Raw genomic sequence first — 19025 nt, 5'->3', positions numbered from 1 at the left:
TTTTGATTTGTTCAAGTTCTTTCAGAGTGTATGTATATATGTACTTTGATATTGACTGCCGAGGTTCATGTTAGACTCAGGTACGATTTATGGAGACAGCACTAAGTGTGGGGTATCCAGGTACCATCTCACCATGTATAAGAACTTAGAATTAGAAGTAACGCCATCAGATGATACGAATCAGAAGGGTATCATATTGGTATGTATAGTTACAAAGAAGACATATCGATAAAGAGGGTAGCTGACCAAGATCACCCCATAAGTAGAGAAAAGAAAAGAATTAAATGAAAGGTGTCTTCCCAGACGCTGTCGATTTCGAGGTATTCACAAGGCAGAATGTACTTATTGATTAGAGCTAGGCGCAGGACTGCTGCGCGGACTGCCGCCGGGTTTCTTGACGAGACCTGCAAAGAAGCTGGCGAGTGCTTGGTTTTGCGCTTTCTCGTCGGTTGGTCCAGTAGATGAGGTGATTTCTTTCTTAGGTGTACGATTGGCCTCTCGTTCCTATCTTTAGATTAGCAACGTATGTAACAGGCATTTAAAGAGTGGACATACCTTCAGTTTCCTCAACATGTCGTCAGCATCGACTTGAATACCGCCCATGTTAAACTGAACAGGCCCTATATGTTCATTAACATATCCGGATTCGTCAAGATGAGGAGACATTTCCAATGGCTTCGGTGCTTTCTCAGCTTCTCGATTCTTTTCGTCTTCTGCCTTGAGCTGGTCCAACATCGTAAGTTGTTGACCCAAGAACTTCTGCATATCCTCCGTCTCAATCTCGATTTTGTTCCTGTTGGCACTGACGCTGCTTCCCGGAACAGCCGAGTCTTCTTTAGGATCTTTAATGGTCTGCTCGTAAATGGCAACGGCGCTTGTTCCATCCTCTGCTATAGGAGATATAGGTGCATTTTTCGTCTCGGCGTCTTCGTCTTGGCTACCGCCATTTACCAAATGACGTGTTGATTGCTGAATCTCGATAGACCAAGCATCGCCGACTCCCTCAATATCGAATCCTTCGCGGATAATGCGAATCTTGCCCCATGAATCCCAATTTGCTGGTACGAGAACCTTGTCTCGATCGATGACGTTGTGTTTGAGTGATTGCCTTCTTAAGAGCGAGTGTATACCCAAGGTCGAATGAACTAAGCTTTGTAGAGAGTTTGCGAGAAAAGGTGTGGTGTAAATGAGTGAAGCGCCGTCTATACCAAGCATTAGCAATTGAAGCCGGAATGGTGAAGGATAATGGTGAAGGATACTCACGCTTGAGAAGAATGGTCCTCATAAACTGGAGAATAAAGTCAAACTCTTCTTCTCGCCAACCATTCTCTTTTTCCAGTTGTTCTATTTTATTCGCCTAAACCACTGTCAGTTGACGTTCCCATTCGCAGGCTGGCTCGACTAACCCCTTGACAGACAACACACAGAGGAACTCCAAGTCCCTCGTCCCATTCGCCTGGTCCTAAAGGTATCGACACCGGTCCTCCAGAGTTCGTGACGCCCGTTGCTGAATTAGGATCCAATCCTCTCTTTTTATCCTTCCATTCCGTCATGACTTCTTCCATGACTATTTTAGTCGAATCCTCCAACGATATCAATACAGATCTCAAAAGTCGAATCCATTCTCGCAGTTGTCGGACCCAGGTCCACGGTGAAGACCAGTCGAGGAGTATTACGATGAGCGTTTCCGGAACGGACTGTGGTGTAAGAAGCGGGCGTAAGAGTGGTGCAAAGGATGGAGATGGGTCGGACAGGAGATATATCGAGACTCGTGCAAGGATATCTATAGTCATGATATTAGCCTCCGTAGTATCGTCTATGAGAAATAAGAACGAACCTTCATGATCGGCATCGAGGACATCTTGGTACGTATAACCCAGAGCAAACTCATTTGCAATGGGTGCCACTTTTCCTCTTCTCCTCTCGTCTGGTAAACGTGGATCTGAGGGATCCGAAGATAGGGTGTCCAGAAATTCTCTTTGACTGTCGGGTGTGCCTCCTACAGATGACAGCATTAGCATTTGTTTCAATCGAGACATCGGTCTTGTTGAGGACATACCGAGCACGATCATATTCTTCTCTGGCAATCTCTTCCCACTAGCCACGCTATCCAACATGGAAGACCAGATATTCTTCTTGTTGCCATCCTTGCTGGACGGCCGGCTTCCCGGGCCACCAGAGTCCTGCGTCCCAATAGACATACGCGACCCGATTCCAACCATTTCGTAGACAATCAGACCATATCCGGTGGGGCTGGTAAGTTATATAGGTTCCAGGGTTGACGGTTTCTAAAATTGTTGTTGTATGTCCAATCGTACTCCGCAAGCTAAAACGGTTCCGCGTTCAGGGGAGGTCGCTCGAGGCGATCGGTGCCGTGACGAGTCGTGCAGGATAAAGGCGATACAAGCAAAGAAAATTAAAGTCAAATCTTCAACTGACGAGCGTGAAGTAAGCCGCAATAATTCGTCGGACGCAGGAAGAGCAAGGGGAAGAAGCCGGTTGAGATGAAAGATCCAAAGATGCGCCAGTAAACAATGATGCCTCGTAGATTAGGTTAGTGACTGCGGGCCGCCGCGCGAGCTGTGACTGGCTGGCCACTTTCGCTGAAGCTCTTCAATTTGGAGCTCTTGATTTTCTTCTTCAACATTCGACTTTGACAATCTCTGCTGTACATTTACGATGAACTCCATACGTCAGATCCAAGCGCTTAATAAGCGCGAGCTTGAAAACGCAGTGTAAGTACTCCACACCATTGTTTAGCGAAGCAAATCAAATCTTCCTAACGCATGACTATACAGAACGCCCGAAGCTTCCTGGCACGCCGACTACCGCGATACAGCATACATCTACATCGGCGGCTTACCGTTCGATCTCTCCGAAGGCGATATTGTGACTATATTTTCCCAATATGGAGAGCCAGTCCATGTCAACCTCGTACGCGACAAAGATACCGGCAAAAGCAAAGGGTTCGCCTTTCTCAAATACGAAGATCAGCGAAGTACGGATCTCGCGGTCGACAATCTGGGAGGTGCAACAGTGATGGGCCGTGTCCTTCGAGTCGACCATACGCGATACAAGAGGAAGGACGAAGAGGGGGAGGAAGACAATGTAGCGAGAATCATGGGTCCAACCACAGGAGCGGATGAAGACACAGATACTGAAGAACGACGCAAGAGTAGAAGGAGAGATGGCGACAAAAGTGATGTAGAGGAGAGACGAAGACCAATGCTCAAGGAAGAAAGAGAGTTGGCCGAGTTACTGCGAGATCATGACGACGAGGATCCGATGAAGGAATATCTTATCCAAGAAAAGAAGGAGGAAGTCGCCAGAGCCCTCGAAGCTCTAAAGGCAAGCGAGAAGAAATCATCGAGTCGACGGAAAGACAGTCGCGAGCGCTCACATAGACACCGCCAACATCGTCGCAGGCGAAGTGAGGATAGATCTCGCGAAAGATCTCACAGAGACCGGGATGATACTAGTCGGAGAGAACGACATCGGGATCGGTCAGGGTCTCCTCGTCGAAGACGAGACAGATCAAGAGAACGATCTAGACGCGAACGAGATTAAGAATGGCATTTGAACAATTTGTTACATATCTACATCTCAAACGTGGACAAATTTTTGCACATATCGACACCGCCAAAGACACATCGCAAAGCAATTCTCGAAAAGCAAGTTGCTTAAACCTCAGCTGCGGACGTCAAAGATTCTTTGCTCATCTATTCCATATCATCGTACCTAAACACGCGGTTGGGTTGCCATTAATATGACCTGACTTGCCAACGATAATGCGCGGCGTTAAGTGCTGGGCTGGACAGGCGGCATTTGACATGGCGTGATAATAGTCGGGTATGCACAGCAGTTCTGGATCAAATTCTGTTACCGGCTAGTTTGTTCATCCTCCCAGGTAGCGCTTCCAGCCCTCCCTGATGCAGAAGCGTTTGCCATCTTCACCTTCACGAATGACAAACTTCTCCCACCGACCTTCTTTACCAGCACCTATTATCAAAATAGTATGATCGTCTGTCCAGCCCAATACGCCTTTGGATGGTCGTCCGACGGATGTGCCTAGCGGAGGAATGTAAGGTGTACCGCCGAGAGAGTCATCTCCGATCTCAAAGTGAGCACTTGCGAACGAGTAAATATCGGAAAAGACTCTGGGAAGCAGAGGAATCTTTCCTAGGATACCCCATTTCTGGTTCACCCCATCCTCGGAGTATGAAGACGGGGACTGGCTGCGACGCGATAACGTTCGAGGATGCGGGAGATCGAAGACATGCAGTGTTGACTTGTCTGACGTGACCGCTAAATATGTATTTGAAGGGGAAATGGCGAGAGAGAAGATCATGGCATGGTCAACGCCTCGTCGTAATTCGGCGGTCTTTGCGCAATTCCTCGTAGAAAATACCCGTACCAAAGTACCCTGGTCATAGTCAGATCTGATGAATCAACATGAGTTTTGTGAATGTTACCTGTTCACTTGCTGTAGCTAACACCTCGCCGTCTGGACTGAGCACAATGGCCCTAAGACTTGAACTGTGTGCCGGAATGATACTGACATTTCCCGTCTCCAACTCCACCAGTTGAACTTGTCCTGCAGACCTGCCGGGGAACGCCAGGAGCTTCTTGCCAAGGCATATTAAGCCCAAAGGATTATCTGTAGTCTCAAAAACCGACAGCTTTTCAGGCGGCGTGGAGAAAGCGAAAACGTGGACGCTATTCAGGAGGGCAACTACGATGCGCGACTTGGATAGACGTACTCGGAGGACCGAAGTGCGGAATTCGAGCGTGATGACGGATTTTTGCTTTACGTCATCCCAGATGACCATCTACCATACAGCTCAGCACGAATTCAGCGCAAGCATGTATGGATTGTAGTTCATACTTTGTTTTGTGGTAGTTTAGGTTGCTTGCCCCCGCCGACGATGGCCAAGTAGTTGGACTGTCCTAACATTTCTGCAACGCCGATACCTGCATTGAAATCTTGAAATCAACCATTAGCACTCCTTTTTGTTGTTTTGCATACAGCATAAAATAAGCTTGGGCACACCTCGAGATACTTTGAGTTCACATGGGTCCGAGTTGAAGACTGTTAAAACGATCGTATCCATAAGCTCCTGTTTGTTTACCTTGAGCGGGGATGCGACGAAGCGTACCGCAGAAACCTGTATCTAACCCAACGGAGAAGCAGCTGCTGTCGCTGTTGAAGGCTGCGGACAGAGAGACTGGACCTGCCGAGTCATCGATAACCTGGCGTGTATTCATTTCGGCGTCATATGGAGGGGGACAGGAGGAAAGTGAAGCTGGTAGTTGCTGGAGTGTCTAGGTTAATCAGTGGTTCGGGGATCAATGCGGAGGCAGATAAAGCTTATGTAAAGACCGTCCCGTAACCTAAAGTAAGCCCGCAGCCTAACATTAAGGAACTTGATAGCGACAGTCTTAGCAGTACGCGGTCTAATAGTGATGATCAAAATTATGATAGTGTAAGAAACGAGCAATAATTGAATTGCAAGTATGAGATGGATTGGACGACTTTAGTGCACACTGGGTGGTAGATACAAAGAAGGCCGCTGCCGTGTCCTGGACGATCCTGCTAAAACGGTCCTCAAACAAAATAATAGACGTCTTTTAGAAGACTGCCAACAGTCCAGAGGAAAGGTACAAGAACGAAGGACAGTAAAGGAGAACACGTGACTGGTGGGCCGTGGAAAAGGGGAAAGAGCCATCAGCGCAGTGCAAGCAGCCGCGACCCAGACACTAACAAGTAACCCAGCCGGCCAATGGCAGCTGCACACTAGACAGCTTTCCCCCTAAACACTCCTCCTCCCTGCCTGTCTCAGGAGAGTCAAGATAGTCCACCAACGTCTCTTCACTCTCCAAGCTTCACATTCCTCCACATCCTCCGACCACTATCTCCAATTGACTACTTCGCCGGTCGGAATTTTTCTCTCCCACGTATTTGGGATCCTCGAATCATGATGTCTTCACCTCTCAACGCGGTATGCTTTGTCTCGTCCCTAACTTTGTTCCCCGGACTCGCTTCGACCACAATTATCGTTCTACAACAGATGACAAATCTATTCTCCGTACTAACAATTGATGTTTCGTTTCATAGATTCGTCGCAAGAAGAATGTCAAGAAGGGCATTCAATTCTGTTTGATGGTCTGTGGTGCAAGTGGAACGGGTGAGTTTATTTGTGGTTACTTGGTCTATCAGCGGATGGCATCAACTCGACAACTGAACAACCCTAACGTTTGACTCCTTCGATAGGTCGTACTACATTCGTCAACACTCTCTGCGGGAAGAAGGTTCTCGAGCATAAGGATGCAGATGATGCTGCTAACGCACACATTGAAGAGGGGGTCCGGATCAAGCCAGTGACAGTCGGTAGGTGACCTGGCTGATGTGGCCTTTGAATCACAACAGCGCATGAAACTTATCACTGCAACTAGAATTGGAACTCGACGAGGAAGGCACCCGTATCTCTTTGACCATTGTTGACACCCCCGGATTTGGTGACCAGATCGACAATGAGGCCAGGTATGAATCTCATCATCAGAGCTCTACGGATGTATTGCTAACGTCGAACAGCTTCTCAGAGATAGTTGGGTACCTCGAACGCCAATATGACGATATTCTTGCCATGGAGTCCCGAATTAAGCGTAACCCCCGATTCAGAGACAACCGAGTCCACGCCCTCCTCTACTTTATCACACCTACCGGCCACGGTCTCCGAGAACTGGATATCGAATTGATGAAGCGCCTCTCTCCCCGCGTCAACGTCATCCCCGTCATCGGCAAGGCAGACTCTCTCACTCCTGCAGAGCTCGCAGAGTCCAAAAAATTGGTCATGGAAGATATCGAACATTACCGTATCCCCGTCTACAACTTCCCCTACGATATTGAGGAGGACGACGAGGATACTGTCGAAGAGAATGCAGAGCTGCGTGGTCTCATGCCATTCGCCATCGTTGGTTCTGAAGAAGTCCTGGAAATTGGCGGTAAGAAGGTACGAGCCAGGCAGTACCCATGGGGTATCGTCGAGGTCGAGAACCCCCGTCACTCAGACTTCCTCGCCATCCGAAGCGCACTTCTACACAGCCATCTTGCCGATCTCAAGGAAATCACCCACGACTTCCTTTACGAAAACTACCGTACCGAGAAGCTCAGTAAGAGTGTTGATGGCGGTGCTGGATCGTAAGTGCTACTGATGAGCCACAACCATGGAATGAATGAACTAATGATTGCCATAGTAACGAAGATTCTTCCATGAACCCAGAGGACCTCGTCTCCCAATCGGTGCGTCTGAAGGAAGAACAGCTCCGTCGTGAGGAGGAGAAACTCCGTGAGATCGAACTCAGGGTGCAACGCGAAATCAACGAGAAACGCCAGGAACTCTTGGCCCGTGAAAGCCAGCTCCGAGAAATCGAGGCTCGTATGCAACGAGAAGCCAGCGCTCATTTGGCTGCTACCGAGGAGACCAACGGAGACGCTGCAGAGGCTTAATTATATTGATTATGTACACGAACTCATGTGTTGGGTAATGTACGCCTCAATAGGTCCATGTTCGTGCTGGTCCTGACGATGTGAAACACTTTAATCTATGATACGAGATTGGCGACCTGGTGAGATGATGCATGGCGAATTGGTTGTGTGGCTGCAAGCCTTGTCGAGCAAAAAGGACAGTGGGCTCCCACCGGTTCATCCTGTGAATTTGCATCTGGTCCTTTCCCTCCCTTCTTACGTGTCTTGCTTATTACACCTCGGAGATCTTTTGATTGCGTTTCGGTGGTTCATACTCGGATTGGAAATAACACCTTTTTATTAATGGCTTTAAATTACCTTTGCGGAACCAAAAGAAGATCTTTCCTGTTGATATCTTAGTCAAGATTCCATTCATTTTCTTTTTTTCCCCTTCACTCCCCCTTGGTTTGAGCTTGCAGCACCAAAAAGATTCCCAGTCACCTGTGACGTTCATTTTCTGGATTTTAATATTTGTTTCCTTACTTCTAGGTATTTCAATAATTCTTGTTATGTTTAACCTTTCGTAAAGTTTCACATCTTAGGATGACTACGGGCCTCGGGCAGCTCCCGATATTGGTGGCACAGTGCACATGATATCAACACGTATGGACCTTAATTAAAATGACTCAAAAAGAACTCACTTCTCATAGCCGATATCACCGACCCTGTAATTGCGGCTGGTATCAACCATCCTACAGAAGGGCGTTCCTTCTCTGGCCATACATCGCAATGACTTCGGCAAATACTTAGACCAAAACGCCAAAGCCAAGAGAATACTCGACGAGAACAACCATATCACACCCCTCCACTGAAGGCTCGACAACCGCCCCCGAGCGCCTCGACGACTCCATCTGGTCCGCCAAATTATCGTCCTACATGAGCAAGACATTCGACCTGCACAATATCAGGGTAATTATGGCCTCAACTGAAAAGAGCAAATTATATACGGTTGTGATTCAGTGTGATGACAGGGTTTTCCATTGAGATGAGTATTTTAGTGATTTGTATGAGAACGTTGAGCTGAAGGGTCTGGGGGGAGGGGGTTACTGCGGAGGCGATGGAGATAGGGACGATGAAGGTGAGGCAGTTCCATGCTATAATATGATTTTTCTACAGTGAGAATGGGTTGCGGGTGTCCTCATTCTACTGATACGCGAAGATGGAGGGACATGGTTGATACAGAGTACTGCATATGAAGGAATGGCTATAATACGTAGAAGAACTGAAGGAATATAAGAGCGAGCAAGCCTGCCTTTGAAAAGAATCATTTGAACTGTTAGTATCTCAATAACAGGAGACATACACATCAACCCCAAGAACCAAAAAGCAGTCATAAATAGATAAACAATAGATAAATATCTCACACGCTATATAAGAAAACGTGTCATGCGTGCAAAAAAAAACAAGCAACAATAAAAATGACCATGACAAAAGTTCAGTCATTCAAAACAGATCCAAAAAGAGTAAGTAACACGCAATTTATACAGCTTGCGTAACATTAGAATGAAACATGCTGATTGGCTCATTCCTAGCATTGGTAGTACAAAGTCAAGACCAGGTCAGGTTCATACACACAACTTACACACATGACAGAAGACGGATGGACAGATCAATTCGATCATCATTGAAAATCCAAACAAGAAGATGATATTGTGAGAAGAAAAAGAATAAAGCAGCAAAGAAAGGGATATCAAAAGTCAAAAGATGAAGTGCTCTCCTCATCTTGTTTCACATATTTGTTTTATTTCACTGTGGCCTTGTTCCAGAAATCCAAACTAGCTACCACATCTTCTCCTTCCTCGTCCTCGTAAGCATACAGAATCTATGGCAAATTAGTAAGATATAAAAAGGAGAGGAGAAAAGTAGCGGCTTACCTCGCGCGTCGACGAATGCAACATTCGAATGTTCTTTCCAGTCATGATATGGATAAGCTCACTCGTCTCGATATGCCGAATCTCAATAAAGTTTGGTTCAAAGGCTAGGATATATGGATAGGATAAGGCGAAAGCATTCGGCGTGCCTTCCCAAGAGATTCTCCAATCCGGTCGAGCTCGCCATCCATTTCGATTGACAAAGAACGAGAAGTCGCTGTAATTCAAAAGGAATTCTCCGTTCATTCGTTCAATATGAATAGGCTTGACGTTCTCTTTTCGCGCAACAAAGTCTAACGAAGTATCTGCCTGATCGAGGAGTGATTGGCTTTCTGTGGTTTCGAGACTGACAACCTCAAAACCTCTTGCACAACCAACACACAGAGTTGATCGTAAGAAATGTACAGAAGAAGATTCGGCGGGGATGTAGTATTCCTAGAAACACCGGATTAGTCTTAACCGATAGTGAAATCTTCAAAGAAACTCACCTTGAAAGGTTTCAATGCTTCTTGGCCTCCCCTGAACATCTTACCCAACGCTGGTTTCCTGTTACCTCTTGCTAAGTTCTCCATAGGTTCAAAGACCTTGATAGTAGTGGAAAGCGCAGAGGTCTTGACAGAGCACACGAGATGCCGTCCTAGACCGATACCGACTTTGAAGAAGTTGGCGTGTCCTTGAATCTTCTTTGGTCGGCGCGCAAGAGGATTCTGACCTTCGTTGACTTCTAGAGCTTCCATCGGGTAGGAGCTCAAAGTCTTATTGGCAAGAACCAAGACTAGTTGATATTCTTCTAAAGTGTCAATTTGAGTAACTGCAGTGGCGTCCAATATTCGTCTTGGCTTTGCACTCTTATCTTTAGGCCATCGCTCTGCTAGGTAGATACCATTATCTGTACCGATAACGAGCTTTCTTCCGCCGTCTATGAAATATCAGCATTAGTATTTGTTCAGCGGAAATTTAATTGCATCTCAAATCTTACCAGTCGGTACCAAGCAGTTGACCCTATTCGCTGTTGTGAAGAAGTTTTCGCAAAGGATAGTCTTCGAATAAAAGTTGCTGTTGCGCTCCCGAAGTTTTCTCTGTTGTTCTTCGACCATTTCAATAAACTTTTTTCGTTGCGTTGGTGACGTAGCATACAAAGTCAAATCATAGCCACCCTTTCCGAGATGTCTGAAAGTGATTGGCAGTCCTTCTTTCGGCGCAGGTGTATTGGTGGGAATGACCTTTCCAGGAATGAGACTGGATGATGATCTTTTTGCCAGTCCGAGCCTGGGGATGACCTCGTCCATTTGGGTGATCACCAAAAGTTCGAGTGGAATTGGCTTCTTGTATACCCGATATTCCTCGCGTTTGTTGACCACCTTGATACGCACTAGGAGTACGGCGTGATCAAACAGATAGGCAGTGACTTCAGAACTATCAGTTGGGCCTTTCTTGAAACCCATTTTGGTAAGCATTTGTCGGTTCTCTTCGGTGAGTTTCAAGTCAACATAATCCCCCGGGTTGAATTTCAAGGCCGCATTGAGCTGAACCAAGTTGAAGTGATTCTCCGCTTTACCACTCTCAGTATTGACTCTAGAAAGGAAGTCTTTGATCAGCCCGATCGCTTTCGGAATATCTTGCTTGTCTGGATTGTCATCGGCAGTATTCTTAGCCACTTGCTCAAGAAGCAAAGGGTACCGAGCAAGACGTGTGGTAGGTTTCGTAAGATAACCGTTCAACTCCAACTTTCGTGACTCCTTCAAACGTTCTGTTTCCTCCACAAAGCGAGCAAATGCAGGGTTGGAAGCCTTTTCTTTCTCGAACTCATACTTTCCGTAGAGCTGATTGGCACCATATTTGATAAAGGGATCGAAACGGGGGACATGCTGCAAAAAAATATCTCCGACGGTACGGACGACATGGTCCTCTTTTTGTCGGGCGTTGAGTGCTTCGCAAAGAGTAGAGTTGACTTTCAACACTTCCAAGCAGTTTCCAAAAACCGTGCGAATGAACTTTTCTCGTCGATGCTCGGGAATCGGAGATAAGCTTGTATTGCCAGCTGAACGAAGCGGACGCATCCAAAAGTCTCGCAAATACTCTAAGTCTTTGACAAAATCTCTTTCGGTGTACATGATTTCGAAAATAATTTCTTGACGCTTCTTTTCCCGATCTTCAAGCGTGTCAGAAACCTCCTTTGGAACCATGTTGATCCAAAGCTTCTGGTCATCATTATCATCATCCGCGTGAAGACTGCCCTTCGAAGAGGAATGTCGTAGACCAGGCTGAGGTTTGAGATTTAAGCGAGCCTGTTGTTCAAGTCGTCTAGGACAAGCAATCGAGTAACAAAGATTATCACGTGTGCAGGTTGGGGAATAACACTCGGTGAGTAGCGTAAACACTCCATTGACGTCTGAAGTAGGCGACTCTTCAGTCATGGTTTCCTTGAATTGGTATATTTCAACGGAAGAGTCTCGGAGACGGTGGTCATAAGTCACATCGTGAAAGAACTTTTGTGCATCAAGCGCACGGCCCAGTAGCAATGCAAGATTTCGATCCTGTGTTCTAATAATGTGAGCAATCAAATCCACGGCTTTCGATCCTGGGAATGCATTCTGATACGAAAGCCCGTTCTTCTGATATTCTGCAAGAGGCATTCCTTCGCGGAAAACATCTGCGACACGTGAAAGTAGAGCGGGATAGACCAACGGCTTTGATCTGCGAGCTTGTGCGACCGCTGTCGCAGTGGTGGATTGAGTGGTCTGTTTCTGAAGAGGCTGGCTTTGCAGACTCATTGTCCGATCGGGAATAAGCGTTGAAGCCATCGACATGGTTCTCGAGGTGACCGATGCTTCACTCGGACGACGAGGTCGATAATTGTCTTCATATTGTCCTTGCTGTTCTGGAAAAATATGAGGCTGGGCTTGGGCCTGGACTTGCGGCTGTACCTGTGCTTGTGCGGGAAGCAATTGAGGTGGTATGTGATCGGGCCCGGAAGGTGGGCGCTTGGTAGGAACAGTACGGCCATAGGCTGTCTGGGCATGGTCATGAGATGATGAGTAAGAGCTGAGTGACATCGTACGCGGATCCTCATTCTTCTCAGGTACGGGTCGTCCTTGCGGTGTTCTTGCGATGTGATTATAATGCTGGCTACGGAAGGTGTTGCCAGGAGGCTGATAATTGCTTGGGGGTTGCGTATATGAAGGGGGATGCCTCACTACACTAGCCATTGACCGAGAGCGGCTTGTGTCTGAATTTAGAGCCGGCGGGGGACGACCGTGGGGAACAGGAACATTGGGGTTCGTATAATGAGGGCCCGGTCTGGCATATTCTCGAATAGGACCAGGGTATTGTCGAGGATAATTCTGGGGATGCTGCTGCTGGTGTGACGGAGCGACATTTCCATTAGGTACATGGTGACCCCCATAGCCATTAACAGGGCCCGGTCCATATCCATTAGGTAGTTGACGAACACCTCCTCCTGGCGGCGGTGGTGCCCTGTTTTGCATTTGCATCTGAGGCGGTGGGATATGGGAGGTCATCGTACGCGCTCGTTCATTCGGAAAAGGAGGGGTTTGTGAGGTCATTGTTTGAGATCGGCCGGCATGCGCTGATGAACCAAAGATATCAGAAAAGGCAGCATCGCGCCGCGGATTCGGCGCTTGTCCATATGGATTTGCCTGATAGTTTCGGCCTTGTTGGGACCTTAGATCCGCCATGGTGGGCGAAATAGATGATTGTTGCAAACGACTGGATGATATGTTAGTTCTTTCTGCTCTCATGCCGCGGTGTGCAAAGTCAATACAAATCTACACTATATGGACTGACTTGGGTGTGCCGTGGATAGAATGATCACATGCAGGGCCCTGAAAAGGTCACAGGTGAAGCAGGAAAGAGACGAAGGTATCTTCCCGCAATGGGCTGGGACGCTGTTTTGAGACAAATGACCACGCGTGTCTTCACTTCAATATTCGACACTCGACTTTGGTGCGTTGTATTTCGCTATCTCGGTGGGAAGCGACTAGCAAGTGCTAGAACCGACTTGACTTAACCGATGAGGGTGCAAGGAGCCTTGGGCGCAACCATAGAACAGGGCCCCTGCAGTCATACCCTCCGCATCCTTTTTCAACGGGAAAAGGAGGCTCAATGGAGACGCCTCGCACAGGGTCCACGGCAGTCGAGGCGGGAAATGCCGTGGAGAGGGCTGTAGAAGAATGGGAATCGAGGTGACGATAGCGAGTGTGGTGGTGATGAAGCAAATAAGTAAGCCACGGAGGTGGTTTGATTGTGTTGTTTGAGCCAGGCTTGGTCAAGGCTAAGTAAGGCTAAGGCCGAGCCGGAGAGGCCGCCGCCGAGACCATCTACGGCAGGCTACACGGACGACTTGGCAGTCTCTGCCAAGTCTCTAGCTCATCGAGAGCTTGATGTCAACCTCCAGTCTGTCAACACTGCTACACTCATCTGTCGTTATCAGGTCTTTGCATTCCAACTCACAACCGCCTGTTTTATCGCTGCATACGGTCATACAATAAGTTCTCGGCTGCTGTCAGCTCCTTACGGGCAGGCAGTGTTGTACGTCAGCACGCTTGGTTTCGAACCTACCTCGACCGAATAAACACGATACTGTAGCCAAAATGGCGGACAATGAATATGCGCCCAAATTCGCACCGTTCTTCTCCTTTGTATGTCTATCCGTAGATTCCTTTAGACTGTGTCATACTAATTGAGCAACAGGCAGGAGTGGCAGCCGCAGTAAGTCCTTGAGGATTTAAATACATACCGGGCCAATGAACTAACGCACTCGAAGATGATCTTTGGGTGTACGTGAACAGAGCCTACGCATCCTATCCACCACATGTTGAAATGATGATCGCTCACACAAGGCAGCAATCGGCGCAGCATATGGAACTGCAAAGTCAGGCATCGGTATTGCGGGTGTTGGACAATATAGACCAGACTTGATCATGAGGGTATACTTATCGATCTCAGACACACTTTACAACTTGACTAATGATATAGTCTCTAATCCCCGTCGTCATGTCCGGTATTATTGCCGTCTACGGTCTGGTCGTCGCAGTCCTTATAGCCAACGCAATGAATCCCCCTCCGGGTCAAAACACCAGTCTTTACACGTACGTCTCAAATATATGTCCTCTATTTGGAAGGTGTATTTTGGTCTAATTATGCTCACTGCAGGAGCTTCATGCATCTTGCATCTGGTCTTTCAGTCGGCCTTGCCGGAATAGCCGCTGGATATACAATTGGAGTTGTGGGAGACGCTGTAAAATTACCTTCAATTCTGGACAGTTGATGTGTTGCTAACATTTCTAGGGTGTTCGTTCTTACATGCAACAGTCCCGTGTATACGTCGGAATGATTTTGATCTTGATTTTTGGAGAAGTGTTGGGACTTTACGGGTATGTCTGTCTTTGGATACGAAGGTTTGAAAGATCTCAATACTAATGGATGCAGTTTGATTGTCGGTTTGATTCTCAACTCGCGCAGCGGCGGTTAGATTGCTGCAGCGCGTATTCGTATAACGTATTAGAAGCTCAAGCGGTGAGCATCTGGCCTACAGAGTATGAAGGCCCCTTTTCAGTATTTAGATGTCTGCTTGATGTCTCGATACTCCATTTATTTCGGCGTTCGGAGATGCGATGTCTTTATAGCAGGGCAGCCTGTTCTCCGTGAGTCTGTTATTGCCAGGTCAATTACAGGCTACTGCACAATGTTGAATACATGTACTACAAATCACTTGAATACATTCATTGCTTGTTACATACTTAGATGCTACATTTAGATAGATAGTACGTAGATAGTTAGAAACACGTGAAAGAGCCCCGCCAAGATAACGTCAGAGCAGGCTTAAGGAGTCTGCGGGGACCAAGCGCGGAACCACTCCATCGACCAGAACTTTGAAAGACAAATCTTCTTTCGCAATTCTACTGTCGGAATATTCAACAGGGCTTTAACCAATCGCAGATTAACTGTCAGATATATATCCATTGTGTTGTCGCGGCTAATCAATACGAATTGGTCAGCTCCATGCCCTGATCTCACTTCAGCTCATCTCGGAGACCCCCGACGACCGTCACTTCTCACCTTTGCGCCAACTTTGCGACACCATCAAGTCAGAGCTGAGAGATGACCACTCGCTACCAGTATGGCCACGGAAATAGTCGAACCCACGATACATGAACACGAACCGACAAGAAATCCGATTGTCGTACCCAAAGTACAACCCACAAAGTCTGAAGATGTCACTCCGTCCTCCGCACCGAATACAGAATCGACAACCCCGAAACATAATACTATAAGCTCCGAAGACGACTTTTCCGCGCCGGATTTGGGGCAACCGAGCCGGAATTTGCACGTGGATGATTTCGAGCTTATAAAGACATTGGGAACGGGTATGTCGTGTCAAAGCGACGGGAGTGATACAATCGCGATTGGGACTGATTTGTTGGTGACCAGGAACCTTTGCGCGTGTTTGGCTTACGCGCCTCAAGAACAGTCCCAAGAGAGACAGTGTCTATGCTTTAAAAGTCCTCCGCAAAGCAGATGGTATGTCAATGGATTTGCTCCAAGATTGGGTTGTATTAACTTAGTTGCTTAGTGATCAAGCTCAAACAAGTCGAGCATGTTCGCAACGAGCGAAGAACATTAGGCGCAGTAGCTGGATATCCGTTCATCACAACGCTCATCACCACATTTTCAGACGACCAATCTCTATATATGCTGGTATGCTTTTACACCTGCCCTTTTTAGTCTCGTATAAACCATCTGACCGAGCAAGTTGGATTACTGCCCCGGCGGCGAAATCTTCAGCTACCTCCGACGCGCGCGCACCTTTAGCGACGCAACAGCCAAATTTTACGCTGCGGAAATCACACTGACAATAGAATACCTTCACGACGTCCAAGGCGTTGCATATCGAGACCTCAAACCAGAGAATATATTGATTGACATAGACGGGCACATCAAACTGGTCGACTTTGGCTTCGCGAAACAAGTGGGCAACCGCGAAACGTATACCCTCTGCGGAACGCCGGATTATCTGGCGCCGGAGGTGATTCATAACAGCGGTCATGGTATCGCAGTCGACTGGTGGGCATTGGGCATTCTGATATATGAATTCCTCGTCGGACAACCGCCCTTTTGGGACCAGAATGTCATGCGCTTATACGAACAGATTGTTGAAGGCCGCCTTCGCTTTCCGCATAACATAACCATGGCAGCACGTGATATCATCTCTCAACTCTGCAAAACAGACGTTACGCAGCGCCTAGGCCATATTCAGGGCGGATCGAAACGAGTCAAATCACACCCGTGGTTCGATAGCGTGAATTGGGATGATGTCTACCATCGACGGGTCAAGGGACCTATTATCCCGCGCGTGGAACATCCAGCTGACGCAGCGAATTTCGAGGAGTATCCGCCTCCGCCGGACTCGGCGCAGTTGGAGCCGTATACGAATGATATGAGGGAAAAGTATGAGCCGCTTTTTGATGATTTTTGATCTTTGACCATGAGGGTTTTGCATATTTAAGTTATCTTTCTCCCTGCGCACCTGGGAGGAAGACAAAAGTGTTCACGATACATTGTCCTGTTTTCTTCTTTGCCTATATTTGTGTTTCTGTTTACATATCATCATATACCCATGAAGAATGGCTGGACATACTATGTTTCTTTCGTTTGATATATATTTTTCACATTCTCTTCTCATTCATACCGTTTTAATACTATCCTGGAATATACAATGAAACTACATAGGCAGGCAATAAATCGATTTGGTAACATTGATAGATCATAATATATTGCATTTCTACATGACTTCTATGTAAATATTTCAAAAATGTATCATTCAAATCCTTAGTCTCCATGAACACGTCAGGCAAATAAATAACCGAGACCGCCCCATGCTCCTCGCTCACGAGACGTAAATTTTAGATGAAATATAGTAGTGTCGAAGCATAGAAAGATATTCAAGAGTAATGGGAGCCAAAACGCCGTGCTGATGCGCTGCTGAAGTTGTGTATTCGGCAGAAAAGGGGATGGGAATATTGTTTTTACAAAGGCTATGAAGCCAGTCGTCGAGGTTATTTGTTGATCACTCGTACATGCGTATATATGTGGGTGTCTCTATATCTGTATAGATTGTCGTCGATTAATAAATGCGCTCGTTTTCGGGTTTCCATGATCCTAAAGTAACTGCGTTAGTATGATCCAAAGTCCGGGAACACAGAGAGAAATACCTTCGAATTGGTGGCTAACAAAAGCTAGAGGATCATCTGGCCCTTGAGCACCCATTTGACCCACACCCGGACTGAAACTGGTAATAGGCAAAACAGCGACGTCGCCTATCTTCTTCTGTCTAGTCAAGCGTGTAAAGTCTTCATATGTGACATTCCGGGTACCTTCACTCAGAAAGTAATCAGGGTTGTTGAAGTACCGGAACACAGCATCAGTCCAAACGGCAGGACCGGTGAATTCCACAATCGACTTGTCCATCTTGGACATGGTAAGGACACCCTTTTTCTTCATGCGCAGAGTATCCTCGACGATAGTAGCTACCACGTCACGGAGAACAGGGTGGCCTGGTTTGGCTTGGATGGTCCATTGACAAAACTGTATTCTGCGCGAGTACCACTGGTGCCAATCTGGTCGGTCCGGATCAGCTTCGATACCAATGACGAGACCGACTGACGATGGATCCATATCATCTGGTAACCAGTCAATAGCCGGTTTGAGCGCTTCCGTATCGATATCAGAGTAAATCCCCCCTCGCGCTAACAAGATCAGGTACCGAAAGAGATCTGCCTTCAAAACAGGCGCTGGTAAGGAATTGTACGCTTCAACCACTTCCGGCACGGCGCCATATAGATATTGAATCAAGTGATCCGCCGATTCGTCCGAGATTACTTCGTGAACGAATTCCGGATTTTGAGATGTCCATGATGCCTCCAACGAGCGCAGATGATTCGGGAACGAACCGGAGTCGACCGAATACTTCCACGTCTGCCATATGTACGCTGGGAACTTGCTATCAAGATCATAAGGGTATTGATATCGAAGCTTCTCGAGCAGTGATGGATATGCGGCATCTCCGACGGTGAGTTGCGACTGCCAGGTCCCCGCGCTACCCCTTGCCTGAGGAGGTATGCGCAGCCCCTTCTGGCCCTGCGGCGAATCGTCTCGGTAGGCTGCTTCGGAGGCTGAGAAGGACCGGAATAGTAATATGATGCCGACTAGGAGCGCAAATGCTACGATTGCACGTCGAATAGGAGCCATGGTGGATGTTCTCGCCGGGTGGTATCTGGACTCGAGGTCTTTCATGTTGCCGCGAGTCGGCGGCGGGGAAGTCGAGCGGCGATGGCGACGACTCGCTAGCTATTGTGCGCTAGTCAAACCGAACACGATATAGAATCGAGAGTATGAGGTACCAATTCTGGCTATTGTGTCCTGAGAGAGTAGAATGTGGTATGCACTAGGTGCGGAAGGAGTCAGTCAATCACAATGGCTTGAGTGTCGAGGGCATCATGAAGCTATGGTCGTTTCCTTCATGAAGAGTTGAATGTGCAGATATTGGAAGATTGATGCGATGTAATAATGATGGGAAAGATCGAACAGTCCCATAAACTTTGGTAGAG

At 47.3% G+C, this 19025-nt stretch overlaps 8 protein-coding genes across 8 annotated transcripts; 4 read left to right on the top strand and 4 right to left on the bottom strand.

Annotated features, from left to right (window-relative positions):
• Positions 1-342: 342 nt before the first annotated feature.
• On the bottom strand, positions 343-2222 carry BHQ10_004781 (uncharacterized protein; the record flags this gene model as incomplete). Its single annotated transcript, XM_040877184.1, has 6 exons — positions 343-504; positions 556-1202; positions 1264-1357; positions 1407-1783; positions 1838-1999; positions 2060-2222. 6 exons carry the CDS (start codon positions 2220-2222, stop codon positions 343-345), a joined length of 1605 nt encoding a protein of 534 aa, XP_040733285.1.
• A 457-nt stretch (positions 2223-2679) lies between these two features.
• BHQ10_004780 (uncharacterized protein) lies at positions 2680-3580 on the top strand (the record flags this gene model as incomplete). The annotated part of the gene is made up of 3 exons (XM_040877183.1): positions 2680-2735; positions 2799-3430; positions 3480-3580. The coding sequence occupies 3 exons, from the start codon at positions 2680-2682 to the stop codon at positions 3578-3580; spliced, it is 789 nt and encodes a 262-aa protein (XP_040733284.1).
• Positions 3581-3895: 315 nt separating this feature from the next.
• On the bottom strand, positions 3896-5265 carry BHQ10_004779 (uncharacterized protein; the record flags this gene model as incomplete). Its single annotated transcript, XM_040877181.1, has 5 exons — positions 3896-4423; positions 4473-4829; positions 4886-4971; positions 5027-5089; positions 5157-5265. The coding sequence occupies 5 exons, from the start codon at positions 5263-5265 to the stop codon at positions 3896-3898; spliced, it is 1143 nt and encodes a 380-aa protein (XP_040733283.1).
• A 710-nt stretch (positions 5266-5975) lies between these two features.
• BHQ10_004778 (uncharacterized protein) lies at positions 5976-7507 on the top strand (the record flags this gene model as incomplete). The annotated part of the gene is made up of 6 exons (XM_040877180.1): positions 5976-5999; positions 6116-6185; positions 6272-6388; positions 6454-6541; positions 6593-7198; positions 7255-7507. 6 exons carry the CDS (start codon positions 5976-5978, stop codon positions 7505-7507), a joined length of 1158 nt encoding a protein of 385 aa, XP_040733282.1.
• Positions 7508-9266: 1759 nt separating this feature from the next.
• Positions 9267-13094, bottom strand: BHQ10_004777 (uncharacterized protein; the record flags this gene model as incomplete). The annotated part of the gene is made up of 4 exons (XM_040877179.1): positions 9267-9347; positions 9400-9831; positions 9885-10315; positions 10376-13094. The coding sequence occupies 4 exons, from the start codon at positions 13092-13094 to the stop codon at positions 9267-9269; spliced, it is 3663 nt and encodes a 1220-aa protein (XP_040733281.1).
• A 915-nt stretch (positions 13095-14009) lies between these two features.
• Positions 14010-14890, top strand: BHQ10_004776 (uncharacterized protein; the record flags this gene model as incomplete). Its single annotated transcript, XM_040877178.1, has 8 exons — positions 14010-14057; positions 14110-14127; positions 14183-14195; positions 14263-14345; positions 14395-14507; positions 14572-14656; positions 14707-14792; positions 14848-14890. The coding sequence occupies 8 exons, from the start codon at positions 14010-14012 to the stop codon at positions 14888-14890; spliced, it is 489 nt and encodes a 162-aa protein (XP_040733280.1).
• Positions 14891-15538: 648 nt separating this feature from the next.
• BHQ10_004775 (uncharacterized protein) lies at positions 15539-16894 on the top strand (the record flags this gene model as incomplete). The annotated part of the gene is made up of 4 exons (XM_040877177.1): positions 15539-15785; positions 15850-15939; positions 15992-16116; positions 16172-16894. 4 exons carry the CDS (start codon positions 15539-15541, stop codon positions 16892-16894), a joined length of 1185 nt encoding a protein of 394 aa, XP_040733279.1.
• Positions 16895-17542: 648 nt separating this feature from the next.
• BHQ10_004774 (uncharacterized protein) lies at positions 17543-18711 on the bottom strand (the record flags this gene model as incomplete). Its single annotated transcript, XM_040877176.1, has 2 exons — positions 17543-17577; positions 17631-18711. The coding sequence occupies 2 exons, from the start codon at positions 18709-18711 to the stop codon at positions 17543-17545; spliced, it is 1116 nt and encodes a 371-aa protein (XP_040733278.1).
• Positions 18712-19025: the final 314 nt, after the last annotated feature.

This window comes from Talaromyces amestolkiae (genome assembly GCF_001896365.1).
Source record: "Talaromyces amestolkiae strain CIB chromosome Unknown scaffold8.1, whole genome shotgun sequence".
NCBI lineage: Eukaryota > Fungi > Ascomycota > Eurotiomycetes > Eurotiales > Trichocomaceae > Talaromyces > Talaromyces amestolkiae.
This window is presented reverse-complemented; position numbering and strand designations above follow the sequence as displayed.